Genomic DNA, 19,123 nt, shown 5'->3' with positions numbered 1-19,123 from the left:
TTTGTAAAAAAAACTGTCAATTTGATTTTTTTCAAACTTTGGTTGTATGTTGACATCAAGATTTTTTGAAAGATAAAAGTAAATTAAAGCCAATATCTCAAAGTTTTGAAAAGATATTCTAGTCGAAAATCAATTTTTACCAACTTTTATACATTTTTTTTAGGTTTTTATTTTTTGTAAAAAAAACTGTCAATTCGATTTTTCTCAAAATTTTTCAGAATGTTGAAAACAATATTTCTTATAAGATAAAATAAGTTTGAAGCCTAAATTTAATGTTTTTGAAAAGATATTTGAATCGATATTCAATTTTTACGAACTTTGAGTAATGTTTTTTTTAGATTTTTATTTTTTATAAAAAAAACTGTCAATTATATTTTTTTCAAAATTTTATCAGATGTCAAAAACATTATTCTTCGTTGCACAAAATTGTTTTAGAGATGAAATCATATTTCAGTCGTAAAATTTTGGAGGTGACAAATTTTTTTTTTTCAGTTTTATTGATTTAAAAAAAAACCGTTATATTGATTTTTTTCAAAAAATATACCTTTTTGGCATCACGTTACAATCTATTATATAAAATTTAATTCAAGTCTCTAGCGTTTTTGGTTCGTAAGATATTTAGGGTTAACCAAAATTTTCACCTTTTTTTCAAACTGCTATGGTAAAAAAACCACCCACTCAATTTTCTTGAGAGCTCTTTCTGCATCTTTCTGCCTTTTTATCTGTATAACAAAATTTATTTGAAGTCGATATCTCTTCTGGTTCTTGAGCTATGGACGACGAAAAAAACGTCGCGAACGTACGGACGTACGGACGTACGGTCGTACAAACGTACGTACACACGCACGCACAGACATCTTTCTAAAAATCTTTTATTTCGACTCTAGGGACCTTGAAACGTCGAGAAATGTCAAAATTTTCAATTTGACAAATCGGACCCATTACAATAACTTCCTATGGGAAGTTAATAAATATTTCCTGCTAACAATTATTTGTACATAAGGTTAAAAGTGTCAGATTGACAGGTTTTTCGTGAGCAACTTCTAGTTTATGCGTTTTCAAGCCATATACCAAAATGAAAATTTTATTAAAATAAAACAACTTTTAAAATCAATTAACAATCACTTGTAATTACAACTTAGAAAAAAAAACACAATAATAATTGACTTAAAAAGTTTAAAAAGCTATCACATCCTGAGATTATGTTTATATTTTTGTTTTCCTTTATTTTGCTTTTCATTTACACGGGAAATAATTCATCGTATGTAAATGTTTCCATTATTTTACCAGCTATCGATAGGAATTTTTTCTCCAAAGCTCGTTCAATTGGTGGAATTAATTCCATAGTGAATGTCTCGAAATTCTGATTTATTGTTTCATTAATAATATCACCAAGTGTTTTGTCACCATTGAATAAATTATACAAACGAATTCGTCCTTTTCCCATTATAATCTTAACTTCCAAGTTTTTAATTCCAACACGATCCACATTTTCACTGTCAGTTTTAACTTCGAAATCCAGTTTGACAAATGCATTGAAGTTAGCTGTAATAAAAAGTAGATCATAAGAAAACTGTCAAATCTAAGTATATTAATACTAGCTAAGTTTTCATTTAAAAATCTGTTTGACAACGTGACTTTGGTAAACGTCAAACATGACGTTCCTTGTAAAGTCTGATATTGAGAGTTTAAAACTTACTAAAATTTCCGCTAAATCTTCCGTTTCCTTTTAGAGGCAAAGCCAATAGTTGCCCACTGACGTCATAAGTTCCTTCACCATGAAGTCTTGGTAGAACCATTTCAAAATCAATATGTCTGCCCTGATCTAATGCACTTTAATTGAAAAATTAAAACAAATTTTTATGAGATGTTTGGTCAAACCCTAAAATATGTCACATCAATCTAATAATTAATGGCTGAATCATAAACAAGGTTCTGCTTCGGCTTCGTTTTTGTTACGGTGGGCCTGCTTTGAGGTTGCTTTGATATTGACATTTCTTTTATTTCATCCCTCCAAAGAGAAAATATTTTGTTTGTTGACATTTTTTTTAACAGCTGTTGAGCTGTCAGACAAAGCAAATGTTCAGATAATTGAACTAGAGCTTCCGTTTAGAGTCACATTACGTTCCGTTACGTTCTTTTCCTTACGATTGTCAAACGAAACGTGAGGTCGAAGCTCCATTGTGACAGCATGCATTGAATTCCTAAGGCTAAACTCGTAAACGTCAGGTGAAGCCGAAGCTGAAGCTCGTTTGTGATTCAGCCATAAATAATGTTCTTTAAACGAATCTTTTGATTTCTTATACTTACTTTAATTTCTTGATTTCAAAGTTAGCAGCTCCGTAAATGTTTAAATTTTTAGTTTTAACAGTAAATCCATTTCGTCCACCATCCAAAATATTAAGATCACCGATATAAAGGGGCTCTAAGGGTGGAACATTTAATTCTTTAATGCCATCACCCAAATATGGTCTCATTTCGTGAACAGTATTTCGAATGCATTCGTTAATTTTGGGATCATTTCGATGACAGATGTGAATGTAATCAGCTAAATTTTATATTTATTATTATTATTATTTCTGTATAAAAATAGGAAAAAATATAAAAACTATCGAAATAACTTACGTATTTTTGGAGATTGTGCTAAATACACATCGAAAACTACCAACAATAAAACAAGCACCAAGAATTGTCTATATGCCATTCCGATTTTTTCTGCAATACAAAATAAAGACATTAAGGACGTATAATTAGTTTGTGAGGCTTTTTTAGAAGTAGGTATTACAAAAGAGCATGTTTTAATTTATCCTAGTTCTTAAAACTAAGTTTTCGGAAACTGTCAGAAGAAAACAATCATTAGAGATCATAGAGGTCTGTTCTTTATCTAACTATTGGTAACAATCTTTCACTATCACTGGTTGAACACAATGGTGAAGCTGAATATTGTGGTACTGTCAAAGAGAAAAAATACGAAAACAACACACAGCACTGCAATGCAAAGTTGAAATCGAAGCTTTTACTTTTGACTTAATGCTGTGCAGATTTTTGACATTTTAATTTAAATTTTAAAATTATTTATTTTCGACAAATACAGCACGTCAACAAAACTCCAGCACAAAATTGACACATTACTAACTTACTTGAGGTGGCGCTACAGTCCGGGGCGGACCTGGGCCTCAACCAACATGCGTCTCCAGGCAGCTCGGTCCCTAGCTAGCTGTCTCCAGTTTCGCACGCCAAGTTGGTTGAGGTCCTCTCCCACCTAGGTGCGCCATCTGAGTCGCGGTCTTCCTCTACTGCGCCGTCCCTCGGGATTGGATTCGAAGACCTTCCGGGATGGAGCGCTAATGTCTATTCGCTCTACGTGACCTAGCCATCTAAGCCGTTGGACTTTAATTCTGCTAACTAGGTCACTTTCGCTGTACAGCCCGTACAGTTCTACGTCATATCTTCTCCTTCATTCTCCATCTATGCGTACGGGACCAAAAATCACCCGAAGAATTTTTCTCTCGAAGCATCCTAAGACGCTCTCATCTTTCTTTGACAGGGTCCAGGCCTCAGCGCCATAAATGAGAACCGGGATGATGAGTGTCTTATAGATGGTGAATTTACATGCTCGAGAGAGGACTTTACTTCTCAATTGCCTTCTAAGTCCAAAGAAGCTGTGATTTGCAAGAGTTATTCTTCGTTTGATTTTAGCGCTGGTGTCGTTGTATGCATTAATAGCGGTGCCTAGGAAGACAAAGTCCTTAACTACCTCAAAGTTATAGCTGTCCATGGTGACGTTTTGTCCAAGACCTCGTTGTTCAGTGTCCTTTTTTGATGACAGCATATACTTGGTCTTGCCCTCATTGACCACTAAACCCATCTTCTTCGCTTCCGCCGCATTGCTCAAAAACGCTCCACTGACATCACGCTTTGATCTTCCAATTATGTCAATATCATCTGCGTATCCGAGTAAATGGATGGATCTTTGGAAGATTGTGCCTCTAGTATTGATGGTTGAGTTTTGCACAATTCTTTCCAGAACGATGTTAAAGAAGTCGCATGACAGTGTATCGTCTTCTCTAAAACCTTTTTTGACATCAAATGCATCGGTGAGATCTTTTCCAACCTTGATAGAGCAGCGTGCATTCTCCTTCGTCATTCTGCACAAACGGATAAGTTTCTCAGGGATGCCAAAACTAGACATTGCTCGGTAGAGCTCTTCCCTATAGATGCTGTCATACGCGGCTTTTAAATCGATTAAGAGATGGTGGATATCGATTTGAAGTTCCTGGGTTTTTTCCAAGATCTGCCGTAGTGTGAATATTTGGTCGATAGTGGACTTTCCTGGTCTGAAGCCACACTGATACGCAATGTTAAGAAGATTGATGCCTCTGTAGTTGGCGCAGTTTAGAGGGTCGCCTTTCTTATGTATCGGGCACACTATGCTGAGATTCCACTCATCAGGCATGCTTTCTTCCGGCCATATTTTGCAGATGAGTTGGTGCATGCTCCGTACCAAGTCATCGCCTGCTGCTTTGAATAGTTCGGCAGCGATGCCGTCAGCTCCAGCAGCTTTGTTTGACTTAAGTTTAGATATAGCTATCTTCACTTCGTCAAGGTCAGGTAGGCGGAATTGTTGATCTGTGTCGCCGAGGTTGAGTGGTTCTATCTCCCTTACAGCGGAATTCGGTTTGTCATCGCCGTTTAGACTAGGGTTCTACTACGATGTTTCCCTGATCGTTCCTTATAGGCTTCGGTTCGTGGCTGGTACCCTTGGGAGGTTTTTTTTACCTTTTGGTAAAATTTACGAACCTCATTCTTGTTGTGACATCCCTCTATCTCCTCGATTGCGTGCTTCTCATGCTCTCTTTTTTTCCATCTAAGAAGCCGATGTTCCTCTCTCCTCTTCTGCTCGTAGAGCTAGCGAGCAGCTCTAGTCCTTTTGTGCAGCGCCGTTTTGTATGCCTCTTGTTTCGCTGCGTGCGCTTGCCGACATTCGTCGTCAAACCAGGGGTTTCGCTGTCGTGGCCGTGTGAAACCTAGCACCTCAGAGGCGGCATCTATGATGGCTGCGAAGCAATGTTGCCACTGGTTTTCAATGCTTAATGCAGGCAGCATAGGATTCCTTAAGAGGTTATTAGAGACTTGATCGGAAAAGGACATGGCAGTCTCTTGCGATTGTAGCCGTCTAACGTCGAATCTTCTCGCAGTACTTCCTTGCTTTGGCTTGGATCGTAATATCCGTAGACGTACCTGGGCTACAACAAAGAATTGTCCGAGTCAATGTTGGCACATTAATTGTTTTTTTTTTTGACAGCTTCAAACTTTATTTATTGTTGTGCTTTACTATTATGGACGTCCTTTGCTTCAAAATGCCCGATTTTAATGACAACTTTTGATTGAAGCGTTTTTTGTTAAACTTCAATCTTTACCCATTGTATTCAGGCGTTAAGCATTCCTAAATATCAAGGTTGTTACGATTTGCAACAATATGACGTCACCACTTCTTTCCTTACTACATTGTTGAAATGTCAAATAGTTATGATTTGTTACTATCTAAAACAAAAAACTGTTGATAGCTTTGAAATGTTAAAGTGAAAGATTTGTTTGTTTGACGAAAATAATGAATTCAAATGGCATTCGTCATAACGTTGGGATTTGACCTATCAACAATTTCTAACAATTGTCGTTCTTAAATAATTGTAACAAACTTCAACAATTCGTGACGCTTGGACATTTTTTATTACATAGCGGCAAAAGTTAACTATTGTTAAAAAAAAGAACTTAACATAGGTCTAAATTATCTGTTAAGAATAAAATGTTAAAGTGAAAAACAAGTTGCCTATCTAATCCCAAACCTTTGAAATTTATTCCATCGTAGCCTCAGATGGGGATATGTTTCTAGGATGTGAGGTCAAAGTAATTTTCATACCTAACGCTGGTAAAACCAACCACACTACTGCCAAATACAACTGGGTAATTAATCTTTCATCGGTTACTCATAAAACGTAAGCCAGACTTCTAGATATCCTCATTAGAGGTAACCTCGGGCGGCCTGATGTTTTATCCCCTTTCAAACACGCCTATTCTAAAAGCAAAAGTGCAGGAACAGCCCTACACTTTGTGATGTTAACTATGGAAAAGGCACTCCATGATAAGAAGTATACACTGGCAGTGTTTTTAGACTTGAAAAGGGCTTTCAACAACGTACAACAAATTGCAGTCGAAAAAGTTCAAACGGGTCTAGAAACTGAACAATCTTTGATATACTGGATCATGTGTAAGCCTAAACATAAACAAACCATTAGGGAACTAGCTGGTACAGAAATCAAAGTATCAACATGCAGATAAACACCACTAGGAGGTGTACTGTCACTGCTCACCGTCTCACCGTGATGAACGGATACAGTTGTGTCAAAGCAGTGGCCTACAAAGGGTGACCAGCCCCACAGCAGCAATAAAAATAATACTCAATCTTCTGCTAATGGACATTTAGATAAAGAAAACTGCTGCAGACACCGTCTTACCAGCCAGACCAATTGCTAAAAAACAAGCCAAATGACTCCATGTCTGAATGTCAATAAACCCTTCAGTACTATCTTCGCTGATAGGAACGAATGGGTGAAAAATGCCCCAGACATAAGAGAGTTGACAATATCGATATATATTGACGGTTCGAAAGCGGATGCGGTAGTATAGGTGCATGTTTCTTTTATGAAACACTCAATCTTGCCAACTCTTTCAGACTCCCTGATTAAAGCTTCGTATTTCCAGCAAAATCATTGGCAGTGTAAAACGAGCCTCAATGATGGCGTTATTACGAGCTGATATCACCATTTTCATTCATAGCCCAGCAGCAATAAAATCGATTTCTGCCAAAGTAATAAAATCTCCTTATGCCACTTTCCCACTTTAACCAGACACTACTTCAAAAATATTGACGACATTCTTTAGACATAGGTTTTCATATTTTATTTTCAGGGCATTTAAAAACTTGGTGTTATCACACATCTATTTGAGTCTGGTGATTACGTCTACACTCGTCAGCTCAATTACCTTACCTAATCTAACCACCTAAAGTTCGAGACCCTCTGAATTGACAGATGAAAACAATGTTTTGACATCTTAATTGACAATAAGAAGATAATTTGATGTTTTTTTTTTTACAATTGGAATATTTTTTTGGCATTGTATTAATGTCACCCATGGCATGATGGTTAGTGCGTTAGACTGTCTGCCAGAGGTCTAGGGTTCGATCCCTGTCTATGCCATCTAACGTCTTTTCACGGGTACTGCCTCTTGCGAGGAATTGACAAATTCTCTAAGAGTAACTCTTGTCATGAAAAAGTGCTTTCTCAAATTAGCCAGTAGGTCCCCTTCATTCCTGACAACATTACTTGCACACAGGAATGGTTGAGAGTTATAAGTCACTAGGCCCTAGTTTGCAAAGGACTGTTGCGCCACCCAATTTATTTATTATTAATGTCACTTCGTGAACGAGGGCGGTAGAGCTGTCAAATTTCGAGCTTAAAATTTTTGAAAGCATGTTGTTATTTTTAAGAAAACAAAAATTGTAAAAATTCTTAAATCAACGGAGAGGAAGTAAATCACGGAGGAGAAGATAAAGTTTATTAATGTACCAATGCGTTCCAATAGCTTCCATATTTTATTAAATATGATGTTCGTTTGATAGCAATAACTTTTTTCGACCATATTAATTACAATTAAAAACTTGTATCCCTTAAACTGTTAGCTGAAAATTGTATTAGTTTTGATCTTAAATCAAAAATTAATCAATTTATTTTGCCCCATGGAACGCAGATCCATGATCTCTGAGATGTCCGTATTGCTGTAAGAACTTGGAAAACAGAATTTGTGTAATTCAATTTTCAAGAATTCTCTATCACATAGTTTAAAAAGGAAAAAAGAAATGCAAGCTAATTTGATTGTTAAGCGAGAATTTATTTTCCAATATTGACTTTACAACCTAGAAATTAATTTGTGAACGCAACCCTTTTATTCAGTTTTTCAAGTAACGAAGCTCATTTTTGTTTCAATGTATATGTGAATAAGCGAAATATGTGTCATTGGTAGGATGAAAATTTACAATTCTTTCATGAATCACTACTTAATCCAAAAATAACTGTTGTGCATCATTAGGTCCTATTTGTCTGTCGACGATAACGATTGCGTCATGATTACCGAATACTTTTGGCTCGAATTGGAAGACATGTTCTTGGACCACCGACATGTGGTTTCAAAAGGATGGTGACAGCACCAGAGAGTACAGGACTATCACGTGACAGCGACCAACGAATGAACTAATATTCGTCCATTATTAGGTTTCTTTTACATGGGCCAGAATTTAATTTTTAATTTAAGACGTAAAGCGAAGTGTGGATGGATCGTATTTGTAACGCCATTTGAGTTTGACAGTTCGCAACAATCACATTGCAATTGTTTAGAATTACATTTATTTATTCAATAGTCGATGGTTGGTCGCTCTCGTGTGAATTGTCCTCAATTTTTATGAGCGTAGAATAGTTGCCAAAAATTGTGGCAAAATTAGGTCCAACGAATCGACCGCTGTAGTACCCGTTGCATAATGGTTAGTGCGTTGGTCTGTCATGCCAGAGGTCTTGGGTTCGATCCCTGCTTATGCCATCTAAAGTTATTTTCACGGGTACTGCCTCTTGCGAGGAATTGACAAGTTCAAGAGTAATTGTTGTCTTGAAAAGTGTTTTATTAAATAAGCCGGTCGGATTCGGCTTTAAACTGTGGGTCCCCTCCAACCCTGTCAACAGTACTCGCACACAGGAATGGATAAGAATTCTAAGTTACTAGGCCCTAGTTTTCAACGGACTGTTGTTGATTGTACTTCAACCCGATAATAAAGTTTTGTCAGTCCTCCTGAATAAAAATATAATCTAGCCAAACGTTAATTGAAGTAAAGGAGTTATAAAACAAAATCTCTTCAAGTTTCTTAACGATCTAAAGTTCGTTTGGGTGGAACGCTATCAAGCAACAAAAATCCGTAAGTATTTTCTAGTTTGTTGAATTCTTGTAAACATACATAAACAATGGACTCTTATGAGGCAATCTTAAATGTTTCCTCAAGCTTTGTGCTCGTTTTAGATCGAAAATATTGTAAGCTTGAGCCCGAATAATCTTTTTTCTATTTTGTCACTCTTTGACAGCTGACAACTAATGTCATTGTATATTTTTTATGTATCGTTAAGCCCATCAAACTCGACCGTCCGAAAAAGTGATTAAAATGCAGAGGTGATAATTTGTTTATAATTAATATTAAGGAAATGTTAAAAACATTTTTATTTTAATTATTTCGAATGATAATTTTACAATTATATTAATAAAGCAAAAATATATCTATCGGAACTAATTAATATGCAAGACCAACAATATTCATAAAAAGACTAAAAATAATAAATCATAAAAATTCTAATATATCATGAGATTATGTCTACAAAACATTTAATTATCAACTTGACCTGTTGTCACCATTGAAATTGTAAGTTCTAACAAATAAACAACAAAATAATACAATTATTATTTTTAACACTAAATATAATAAGTTCATTTGCATTCCAATAATAATTTGATGAGTGTGCTTACATGGAATGATTTGCAATTGCTCAGATTTGGAATATTAATTACCGTGATTATAAGAGTTATTGCTTTTATGAATTGAAATCAACATAAAAACAAATTAAAGTATTTAATATGCTTATGATAAAGTTTGCGGGTGGCAGAGGTCTATAGTTGAATAAATAATTAGAAGATGTTATCGTAGGTTCAAAGATTAGAAACTCAACGGATGACTAACAAAAATACTGAATTGAATCATAAGTTTTCAAGTTTTTGAGTTGTGTTTTTGCTAAATTAAACCCAAAATCATAATGACTTTAGGTATACATTTTTTAAACAGCTAATCGTAAATATAGAGTTTTTAAATTGGCGCGGGAAGATTTTGGAGCCCCTTGGCGGCTCAATGGTTTGGTGACATCTGTCAAATCTTTTGTTTATTATTCATCGCCATGGTCCGTGAAAGTGTACAGCAGAACTCAGCCTTTTGCAAAAATTGAACTGGTCGAATTTTGCGTCAGGGCTTGGGCCTACACCCGTACAGGATCCAACTGACCTAGGAGCTCAAAGTTCATGACCATAGACAACGCCGTTTGTTCGCTGGGTGGGCTTTGAATCGTTTGGAAGCGAACCACAATTTTGGCCGAAAAATCATCTTTAGTGCATTTTTGGATAATTTGCTGCATTAACAAGCAAACTTGCCGTATATAGTACGAAACCAACCCACTCGGGGTTCACCAGGTGACAAATCATCCTCAAAATGTTACCGTTTGGTGTGGATTTTGGGCCAGCGGCACAATTGGTCCGTAATTTTTTGAAAACGACATTAATAAGGCTACGTAATAATGACGACTAATTTCTTACGGCCCAAATTGAACCATATTGACATTTTGCATGAATGATTAGAGGGTAAGGTTATATCTCGCATGATTGATGTTATTTGGTCATTCCATTTGAACCGTTAGATTTTTTCCACTGGGGTTTCTTGAAGTCGAAGGTCTATGCAAATAAACCAACATCGACCGATGCCCTAAAGGTGAGGATAAAACAGACCATCGCTAAAATTTAGCCTGATCTATTAGTCATTGAAAATTGGACCGCTTGGATTCGTGCCACCGTAGGAATCAGAGGCAGGTATTTGAATGATGTCATATTTACCACTAAATTCAATAAATGTTTTTTTAATACACCTAAATCAAAATATCTGACAAAACAAAAATATTTGTCACCTACTAGAATACATTGATATTCGACTCTAAAATCTTGGCAGTAATTAAAGATATTGTCTTAAAACTAATTTAGTCTGAATATCTGGTCAAATTTGTAGAAAAAAAAACAATTGCCAGTTTTTCTTACAAAAACTAAAAATCAGCAATAATTACTGCAGAAAATTGGTAAAAACCGCTTTAGCGGAACATCTCAAGACTAAATTAAGGTTTCACTTTATAAAATGTTCATTCTCTACAAAATATAATATTTAATATAAGGATTGAATTCTACGATAGTAGAGAAGTCCGAAAAAGTGGATCCCACGATTTCGTCCGTCTGTTTGTCCTCGCCCCTACAGCTCAAACCATTGAGCGATTGAGTTGAATGTTGAAAAATAAGATTTCAAGAATTTTCGCATTTGGCGTTTTTTTTTTTTCATTTATAAGACTAAAAAAAATAGTAGGCCTCATAAAAATTTGTTGATCGAAAAACGAAAATTTTATGAAATTTTCGCGAAATTATTTTTTCTTAGCTTTGCTCTTTCCAATAAGAAAAAGACTGGGATGCGCGCCACACTGATAACTTTACATCCCGTCTGTCGATTTGTCTTGCTTAAAAGTTTGTATGTTTTCGTGTTGGGTTAAAAAAGTTGTCAGTTGAATTATTCTTAAAAATTTCAAAATTACCAACAATATTTTTCAAATAGTTTAGTTTAAAAATCTAGTTTTGTTAAATGGGGTTTTAGTCAAATTTTTACCAATTTTAGTAGAAGTTCTTAAATTTTAACAAATTAAATGAATTTGAGAGACATCAAGAACCGAACATCAATTTTTTGTAGATTTTACTTTTTTTATAAAAAAAATACTGAATATCGAAAACAATATTTCCTGTGAAATAAAAAAAGTTTGAAGACAATATTTTTAATTTTTGAAAATCTATTTGAGTCGAAAGTATATTTTTACGAACTTTTGTTACATTTTCTTTTAAGTTTGTATTTTTTGTGAATTTAATTTTTCTAAAAATTTTACCGGATGTCAAAAACAATATTTCCTATAAGATAAAATAAGTTTTAAGCCATAATCTCAGTTTTTGAAATGATATTTGAGTCGAAATTCAATTTTTAAAAATTTTGAGTGATGTTTTTTTAGGTTTTGTTTTTGGAAAATCATTCATATATTTTTATAAGAAAGGACTGTCTTTTAATATTAAACAATTTTACTCTCGAGATATTTGTGACGAAAATCTTTTTTTTTATCAAATTTTTACAAATAAAACTGTTAGTATAAGTTTTCATATTTTAATTTTGTGGGCAGCAAAATAATCTGAAAATTTCTAAAATATTTGAGCCGAAAATCAATTTTTATTAGTCACTGTTGTAGGTTGAAAAAAAAAAACTTTCATTTCGGTTTTTCCAAAAATTTTACCAGATGTTCAAAACGTCATTCTTCGTTATAGTCCAGTCAATGAACGAAAAAGATTTCCTTCACCTAAAAAAAACTCCAAAAGTTTTGAAACTTGGCACACTAAGAAATGTCTGGTGATGACCCAAAAAAAGTCTCCAAGAATCTGATCTATAGCTTATAGCGGCAGTTAAGAGAAACATGTGGCTTGTTTCAGTTATTCACGTTTATCTCGAAGACTATTGGTCGTATCAAAAAAATTTTTTCTACAAAATTAAAGCTGATTAAATTTATAAAAGCTTTCATAATTTTGTTCGTATCTATTTTAGCTATAAAATAACTCTAGCTTCTGTAAAAAGAATCATACGTTTTTTTTTGCTTTTTCGGGTTTATCTTAAAAACTATTTGTCGTATCAAAACAAATTCTTCTAGAAAATTAAAGCTTATTAAAACATGCGCTTTTTTACACGAAATGAAAGCTTATTAAATTTCATGAGAAATTGTATTCATTTTGTTGTGCCTGTAACTGAAAACTGAGGTATTAAATTTGTATGTCCCTTCTTACTTCTAAAACTCCTTGGGCCACTATATGGCTCATTGCCTGCATGCATAAAGATTTCATTTGTAACTGGAAATGAAGGATGACTTTGGAAACAATTTGACAGATTCGCAATGTCTGTATTATCTCTAATTTTACGTGCCTCCCCAAAATCTTCATGTTGCTCACTAGTAAAAAAATAACGCCAGTGAATTCTTCGAGTGATGAGAAAATTTAATGAGTAGCGTTCAGCCCAAACCAAGCCCGAACCAATTTGCTAAGCACACTATAAGTGATTCCACGCCCTGTTGTCAAGCTAAGATACGACAAATAGTTTTTAAGATAAACGTGAATAACTGAAACAAGCACCATGTTTCTCTTAACTGCCGCTAGAGCTCTCGTCGGATTCTTAAGGGCTTTTGTTTGGGTCATCACCAGACATAACCTAGTAAGTGTGCCAAGTTTCAAAACTGTTGGTTTTTTTTTTTAGGTGAAAACATTTATTAACTGGACTATTATATAAAACTATTTTCAAATTATTATCAATACTTGTTCAAAAATTCTTCGAGGTAAAAACAATTTTTCTATAGTTTTTTTGATTTTTGAAAAAAACGTCAGTTGAATTTTTTCTCAAAATAATACTTTAACAGATATCTCTGTTATAATCTTTGATTTAGATTCTAAGGATTTTGAAATGTCAAAAAATGGCAAAAGTTTCAATTTAACTAATTGGACCGATTACAATAACTTCCTATGGGAAGTTAATAAAATTGAAAAATTGTATACAACAAAATTAAATAAACAACCAGCTCTTAACTAAGATTTTTTGACTAATTCATTGTCATTGACATTTTTTTAAAGAAAAACTAATTTTGAAGGTAAATTTTTAAATTCTAAAATATAAGTAGGTACAGATTCTTTGAATACAGTAGAAAGTTTTTTCGACTCAGTAGTACACTTTATTTTTAAAAAATATAAAAACCTCCAAGAACTGGTCCTTAAATTGGTAAATGCTATTTTAGGTCAACAGTTATAAACGTGTCTAGCCAAAAAATTTATTTTTCAAGATTTTTGTTCATTCAATTTCTGGCTCAAATATCTCGAAGTTTACAACACTTTTAATTTGATACCGAACTAGAAAATGAACGCTCTGATTCCCAAAAATTAATCACAGGATTTCGTATACATAGGAAAAAGTTAACATTTTTATAATTTCGGAATGCAAAATCTAGTAAAATACAAAATTTGAATCCATTGATCCGTATAATTTTACATAGAGTAGAGTAAAGGTCATCAGAATATACACTCAGTATGCAAATATTAGCAGGTACTATAGTTAACTTCCGATATGAAGTTATTGAAATGGGTCCGATTTGTCGAATTGAACATTTTGACATTTCAAGGTTCTAGAGTCGAAATAAAAGATTTTTAGAAAGATTTATTTGCGTGCGTGTGCATGCACGTTCGTACATTTTTACGTCCGTACGTTCGCGACGTTTTTTTTCGTCCGTAGCTGAAGAGCCAGAAGAGATATCGACTTCAAATCAAATTTATTAAAACGCTAGAGACTTAAATTAAATTTTAAATAATATATTGTAACTTAATACCAAAGTAGTATATTTTTTGAAAAAAAACCCAATTAGCAGTTTTTTTATAAATCAAAAAAACTGAAACAAAAAATTTTAAACCTCGAAAATTTTACGAATAAAAATAATTTTGTCTCCAAAAAAATTTTGTGCAACTAAAAACTACATTTTAAAATTTGGTAAAAATCGAACTGACACTTTTCTTGAGTTGGGGAAAATCCAATTGACAGTTTTCTTACAAAAAATAAAAACCTCAAAAAAAAATAATAAGGTTGCTAAAAATTGATTTCCAACTCAAATATCTTTTCAAAACTTTGAGACTTTGGCTTTAAACTACTTTATCTTTTAAAAAATATTTTATTTTATCTTATGAGGAATATTGTTTTGACCATTCGATAAAATATTTTGAAAATTCGAAATGAAAGCTTTTTGACAAAAACTAAAAACCTAAATAAGCATTTCTAAAAGTTCGTAAAAATTGAATTTTGACTAGAACATCTTTTCAAGAAATTGAGATTTTGAGATTATGACTTCAAACTTATATTATCTTATAAGAAATATTGTTTTCAACGTCCTGTAAAAATTTGAGAAAAATCGAATTGACAGTTTTTTTAAGAAAAATAAAAACTTAAAAGAAAATTTAAAAAAAAGTTGGAAAACATTGATTATCTTTTCAAAACTTGCAGATATTGGCTTTAAATTACTTTTATCTTTTTAAAAATATTGTTTTCAACATTCAGTAAAATTTTGAGAAATATATAATTGACAGTTTTTTTTTACAAAAACCTAAACCAAATTTAATAAAAGTTGGTAAAAATTGATTTCCAACTCAAATATCTTTTCAAAACATTAAGATATTGGCTTTAAACTACTTTATCTTTTAAAAAATATTGTTGTCAACAATTTTTGAAAAAAATTGAATTGACAGTTTTTTTACAAAAAAAAAAACATAAAAAACAAACAAAGTCGGTAGAAATTTACTTTCGACTCAAAAAGCTTAAAAGCTTTTCAAAAATTTAAAATATTGTCTTCAAACTTTTTTTTGAAAAGAAAATATTGTTTTCGATATTCGGTAGTTTTTTAACTTCCCATAGGAAGTTATTGTAATGGGTCCGATTTGTCAAATTAAAAATTTTGACATTTCTCGACGTTTCAAGGTCCCTAGAGTCGAAATAAAAGATTTTTAGAAAGATGTCTGTGCGTGCGTGTGTACGTACGTTTGTACGTCCGTACGTTCGCGACGTTTTTTTCGTCGTCCATAGCTCAAGAACCAGAAGAGATATCGACTTCAAATAAATTTTGTTATACAGATAATAAGGCAGAAAGATGCAGAAAGGGCTCTCAAGAAAATTGCGTGGGTGGTTTTTTTACCATAGCAGTTTGAAAAAAAGGTGAAAATTTTGGTTAACCTTAAATATCTTACGAACCAAAAACGCTAGAGACTTGAATTAAATTTTATATAATATACTATAACGTGATACCAAACAGGTATATTTTTTGAAAAAAATCAATATAACGGTTTTTTTTTATAAATCAATAAAACTGAAAAAAAAAAATTTGTCACCTCCAAAATTTTACGACTGAAATATGATTTCATCTCTAAAACAATTTTATGCAACGAAGAATAATGTTTTTGACATCTGATAAAATTTTGAGAAAAATCTAATGGACAGTTTTTTTTACAAAAAATAAAACCTAAAAAAAAATGTATAAAAGTTGGCAAAAATTGATTTTCGACTCAAATATCTTTTCAAAACTTTGAGATATTGGCTTAAATTTACTTTTATCAGTTAAAGTTTGAAAAAAATCGATTTGACAGTTTTTGTAAAAAAATTAACAAAAGTTCGTAAAAAATGATTTTCGACTCAAATATCTTTTAAAAACTTTGAGATAATGGTTCTAACTAATTTTTTCTTATAAGAAATATTGTTTTCAACATTAGAACAAATTTTGAGAAAAATCAAATTGACAGTTTTTTTACAAAAAATAAAAACCTGAAAAAAAATGTATAAAAGTTGGTAAAAATTGATTTTCGACTCAAATATCTCTTCAAAAATTTTAAATATTGGCTTCAAACTAATTTTATCTTATAAGAAATATCGTTTTCAACATTTGGTAAAATTTTGAAAAAATTCGAATTGACAGTTTTTTTTACAAAAAATAAAACTCTAAAAAAAACAATACTAAAACTTGACTTGATGAAATAGCTTTTCAAAAATCAAAAATATTGGCTTCAAACTTATTTTATTTCAGAGAAAATATTGTTTTCAATATTCAGTAATTTTTATATAAAAATCCAACAGTCCGTTTTTTTCATAAAAAGTAAGATCTACAAAAAATAGTGCGCCAATTTGGTAAAAATACATATAGACAAACTTTTTAGCAAGACAAATCGACAGACGGGATGGGAAGTTATCAGTGTGGGTCGCATCCTAGCCTCTTATTTTATAAAATTCCAACTGGCCGTTGTTTCACAAGAAAATAGTACGCAAATTTGGTAAAAATTGATGTTCGGTTTTTGATATCTCTCATATTAATTTCATTCATCCAATTTGTAAAAATTTAAGAAATGCTACTAAAATTGGTAAAAATTTGTTTTCGACTAAAAATCTATTTAACAAAATAAGATTCTCAAACTAAACTATTTCTTTATATGAACAAAATTTTTTTAAGAATAATTCAACTGACAACTTTTTTTACCCAACGTGAAATCCTACAAACTTTGAAGCAAGACAAATTGACAGACGGGATGGGAAATTATCAGTGTGGGTCGCATCCCAGCCTTTTTTTGTTTAATAAGAAATTAATTCATCCGTTTTTTCATACTGCCTATTTTGATTTTCTTTAACACACACAATGCTTTAACGAGCTTCGAAAATTAGTTTCTTTAAAATAAAAGAAAATTTTTAAAAATAATGTGTTTTTTTTCATTTTTGGAATACGATTTATTTTTTGAGAGAAAGTAATTTTTATTTTAAAACTATACAAAAAAATTAAAATATGAAAGTTTTAACTTTTCGAACACAAATGACTCCATTAATGGAAAAAAAACATTAATTCTTTAATAATAATTTTGAGTTGTTTTGAATATTTTGATGGCACTTAATTTATATTTTGAAATTTAACTGCTTTGTTCTGTAATATTTTTTTAGAATTAGAATGCATTTTATTTAATTAATTATTATTTTGTATTAAAATAATGCGAATTATTCATTTTTTTCAATATTAAACGAATTCAAACATTCAAACATAAATTGTTTTAGAATTTGAAATCGATACGAGATAGAATTTTCAACACAACATCGAATCGTCCACTTAAAACAAAACTTAATTCTTAATGCAATTTATCTTACTTGTAAAATTTCACACGTTTCTTAGACAAAAAAAAAACAGAAATGTTTTTATTTGAAATTAATATTCAATATAAAAATTTCCAAATGTATCCGTGTTCGTTAAAAAGGACAAGGTAATCCAAATTCAAATTTATCCAAGCACCAACCCAACAACAATATTTAACTTCTAGATATTAACCGGACTTAAGCAAATCTTAACGTTGCGTTGATTAGAACTGAAACTGAAGCTATTTGAGCTTTTGTCAATTGGTTTTATACAGAATCTAAAAACGATGCAAAGCAAGATCATAAAGTACAATATTGTCGAGTATCTTTATCTATAGTTCTATAGGCTATTTTTTTAATGGCGGCCGAAGCGGCACACTGCCAACAGCTGGTATTTCATTATAGGCGCGTGTATTTTTGCACAGACAACACGACACGATGGGTATACACGCTTCATACATACAATTTGATTCGTAGTACCTTACCTCTCTCTGCAAAAGTCAAGATGGTCATAGCGCGCTTACATATCATGTAGCCTTATAATTTATTAATTTAAATATTAATGAGCTGAGATTTTTCCTGAGAGGTTAGTTTTAAATTATAAATGGTATAAATTCTTACCTAAATGTTCTGTGAATTCCAAGTCAAAGAGTTATGATATGAAGGTGTTAAGTTATTCAACTTTGGTTTGAGATTTGATTGATCGAGATTAAACAGAATTGGAGGGTTTTTTATAATGATGATTGTAAATTCACTAAAATAGATACACTCCACATCACTCGATTATGTTTTTTTTTTGAGAAACCTTAAATATTTATAAATAATATGCGATAGAAAATTATTTAAGTACATTTCTTAAAACAACGTTACATAATCCACTGTTACTTACAGAAGAAAAATGTCTAGGTAAAATTTGCATAAAGAAATCAATACAATGAGAAAAGCTTGTATACACCCGAGTGAACCATTTACGATTTTTGAGTTTAGATTTAGTTATAGCTATAATAAATTTTCATTATTGAAAATTTAGTTTCGACATTTAAAAGTGATTAAGGGGCGTTAATATCAGTCGAAAATTCGCCTAAAGTCGAAGGAATTAAAACGACTCAAAGTTCTGCAACTCTATCAACTTTAAAACTTGGGTGAGCACTACGCTTTCTCGGATGTGGAAGATAGAAAAATAGCGGAGGAAATGACTTTGAGCTAGGTTTCTCCTAACCTTCAGTTCCAGTAGTTTTGAGCGAACTTCTTATTTTGCTTGAAGCAAGAATCTGCCCTGTTTGGATCAATGCAGATATATTCACTAATGAAAAGCAAGAAGTGAGAAACTATTTTTTTCAAAGAGCAGGCTTACCAGGGATAATTGGATGTGTAGACGGAACTCACATTGGTATCATACCTCCTGCTCAGCTACAACACCAATATTTAAATAGAAACGCTTTTTACAGCTTAAATACGATA

The 19,123-nt window shown here is 32.2% G+C and overlaps 1 protein-coding gene across 2 annotated transcripts; it reads right to left on the bottom strand.

Moving 5' to 3' along the window:
* Window positions 1–1,110: 1,110 nt before the first annotated feature.
* LOC129939659 (protein takeout) lies at window positions 1,111–17,921 on the bottom strand. 2 transcript variants are annotated; one of them, XM_056047760.1, is made up of 5 exons: window positions 17,824–17,921; window positions 2,626–2,715; window positions 2,311–2,548; window positions 1,700–1,833; window positions 1,111–1,545 (listed from the first exon to the last, which is right to left on the bottom strand). In XM_056047760.1, the coding sequence occupies exons 2-5, from the start codon at window positions 2,702–2,704 to the stop codon at window positions 1,241–1,243; spliced, it is 756 nt and encodes a 251-aa protein (XP_055903735.1). In that variant the 5' UTR covers window positions 2,705–2,715; window positions 17,824–17,921; the 3' UTR covers window positions 1,111–1,240. The 2 variants fall into 2 exon arrangements, with proteins under 2 accessions (XP_055903735.1, XP_055903734.1); XM_056047759.1 differs by having other exon boundaries at window positions 17,678–17,905.
* Window positions 17,922–19,123: the final 1,202 nt, after the last annotated feature.

The sequence above is a fragment of the Eupeodes corollae genome, chromosome 1, assembly GCF_945859685.1.
Source record: "Eupeodes corollae chromosome 1, idEupCoro1.1, whole genome shotgun sequence".
In the NCBI taxonomy this organism is placed as follows: Eukaryota; Metazoa; Arthropoda; class Insecta; order Diptera; family Syrphidae; genus Eupeodes; species Eupeodes corollae.
This window is presented reverse-complemented; position numbering and strand designations above follow the sequence as displayed.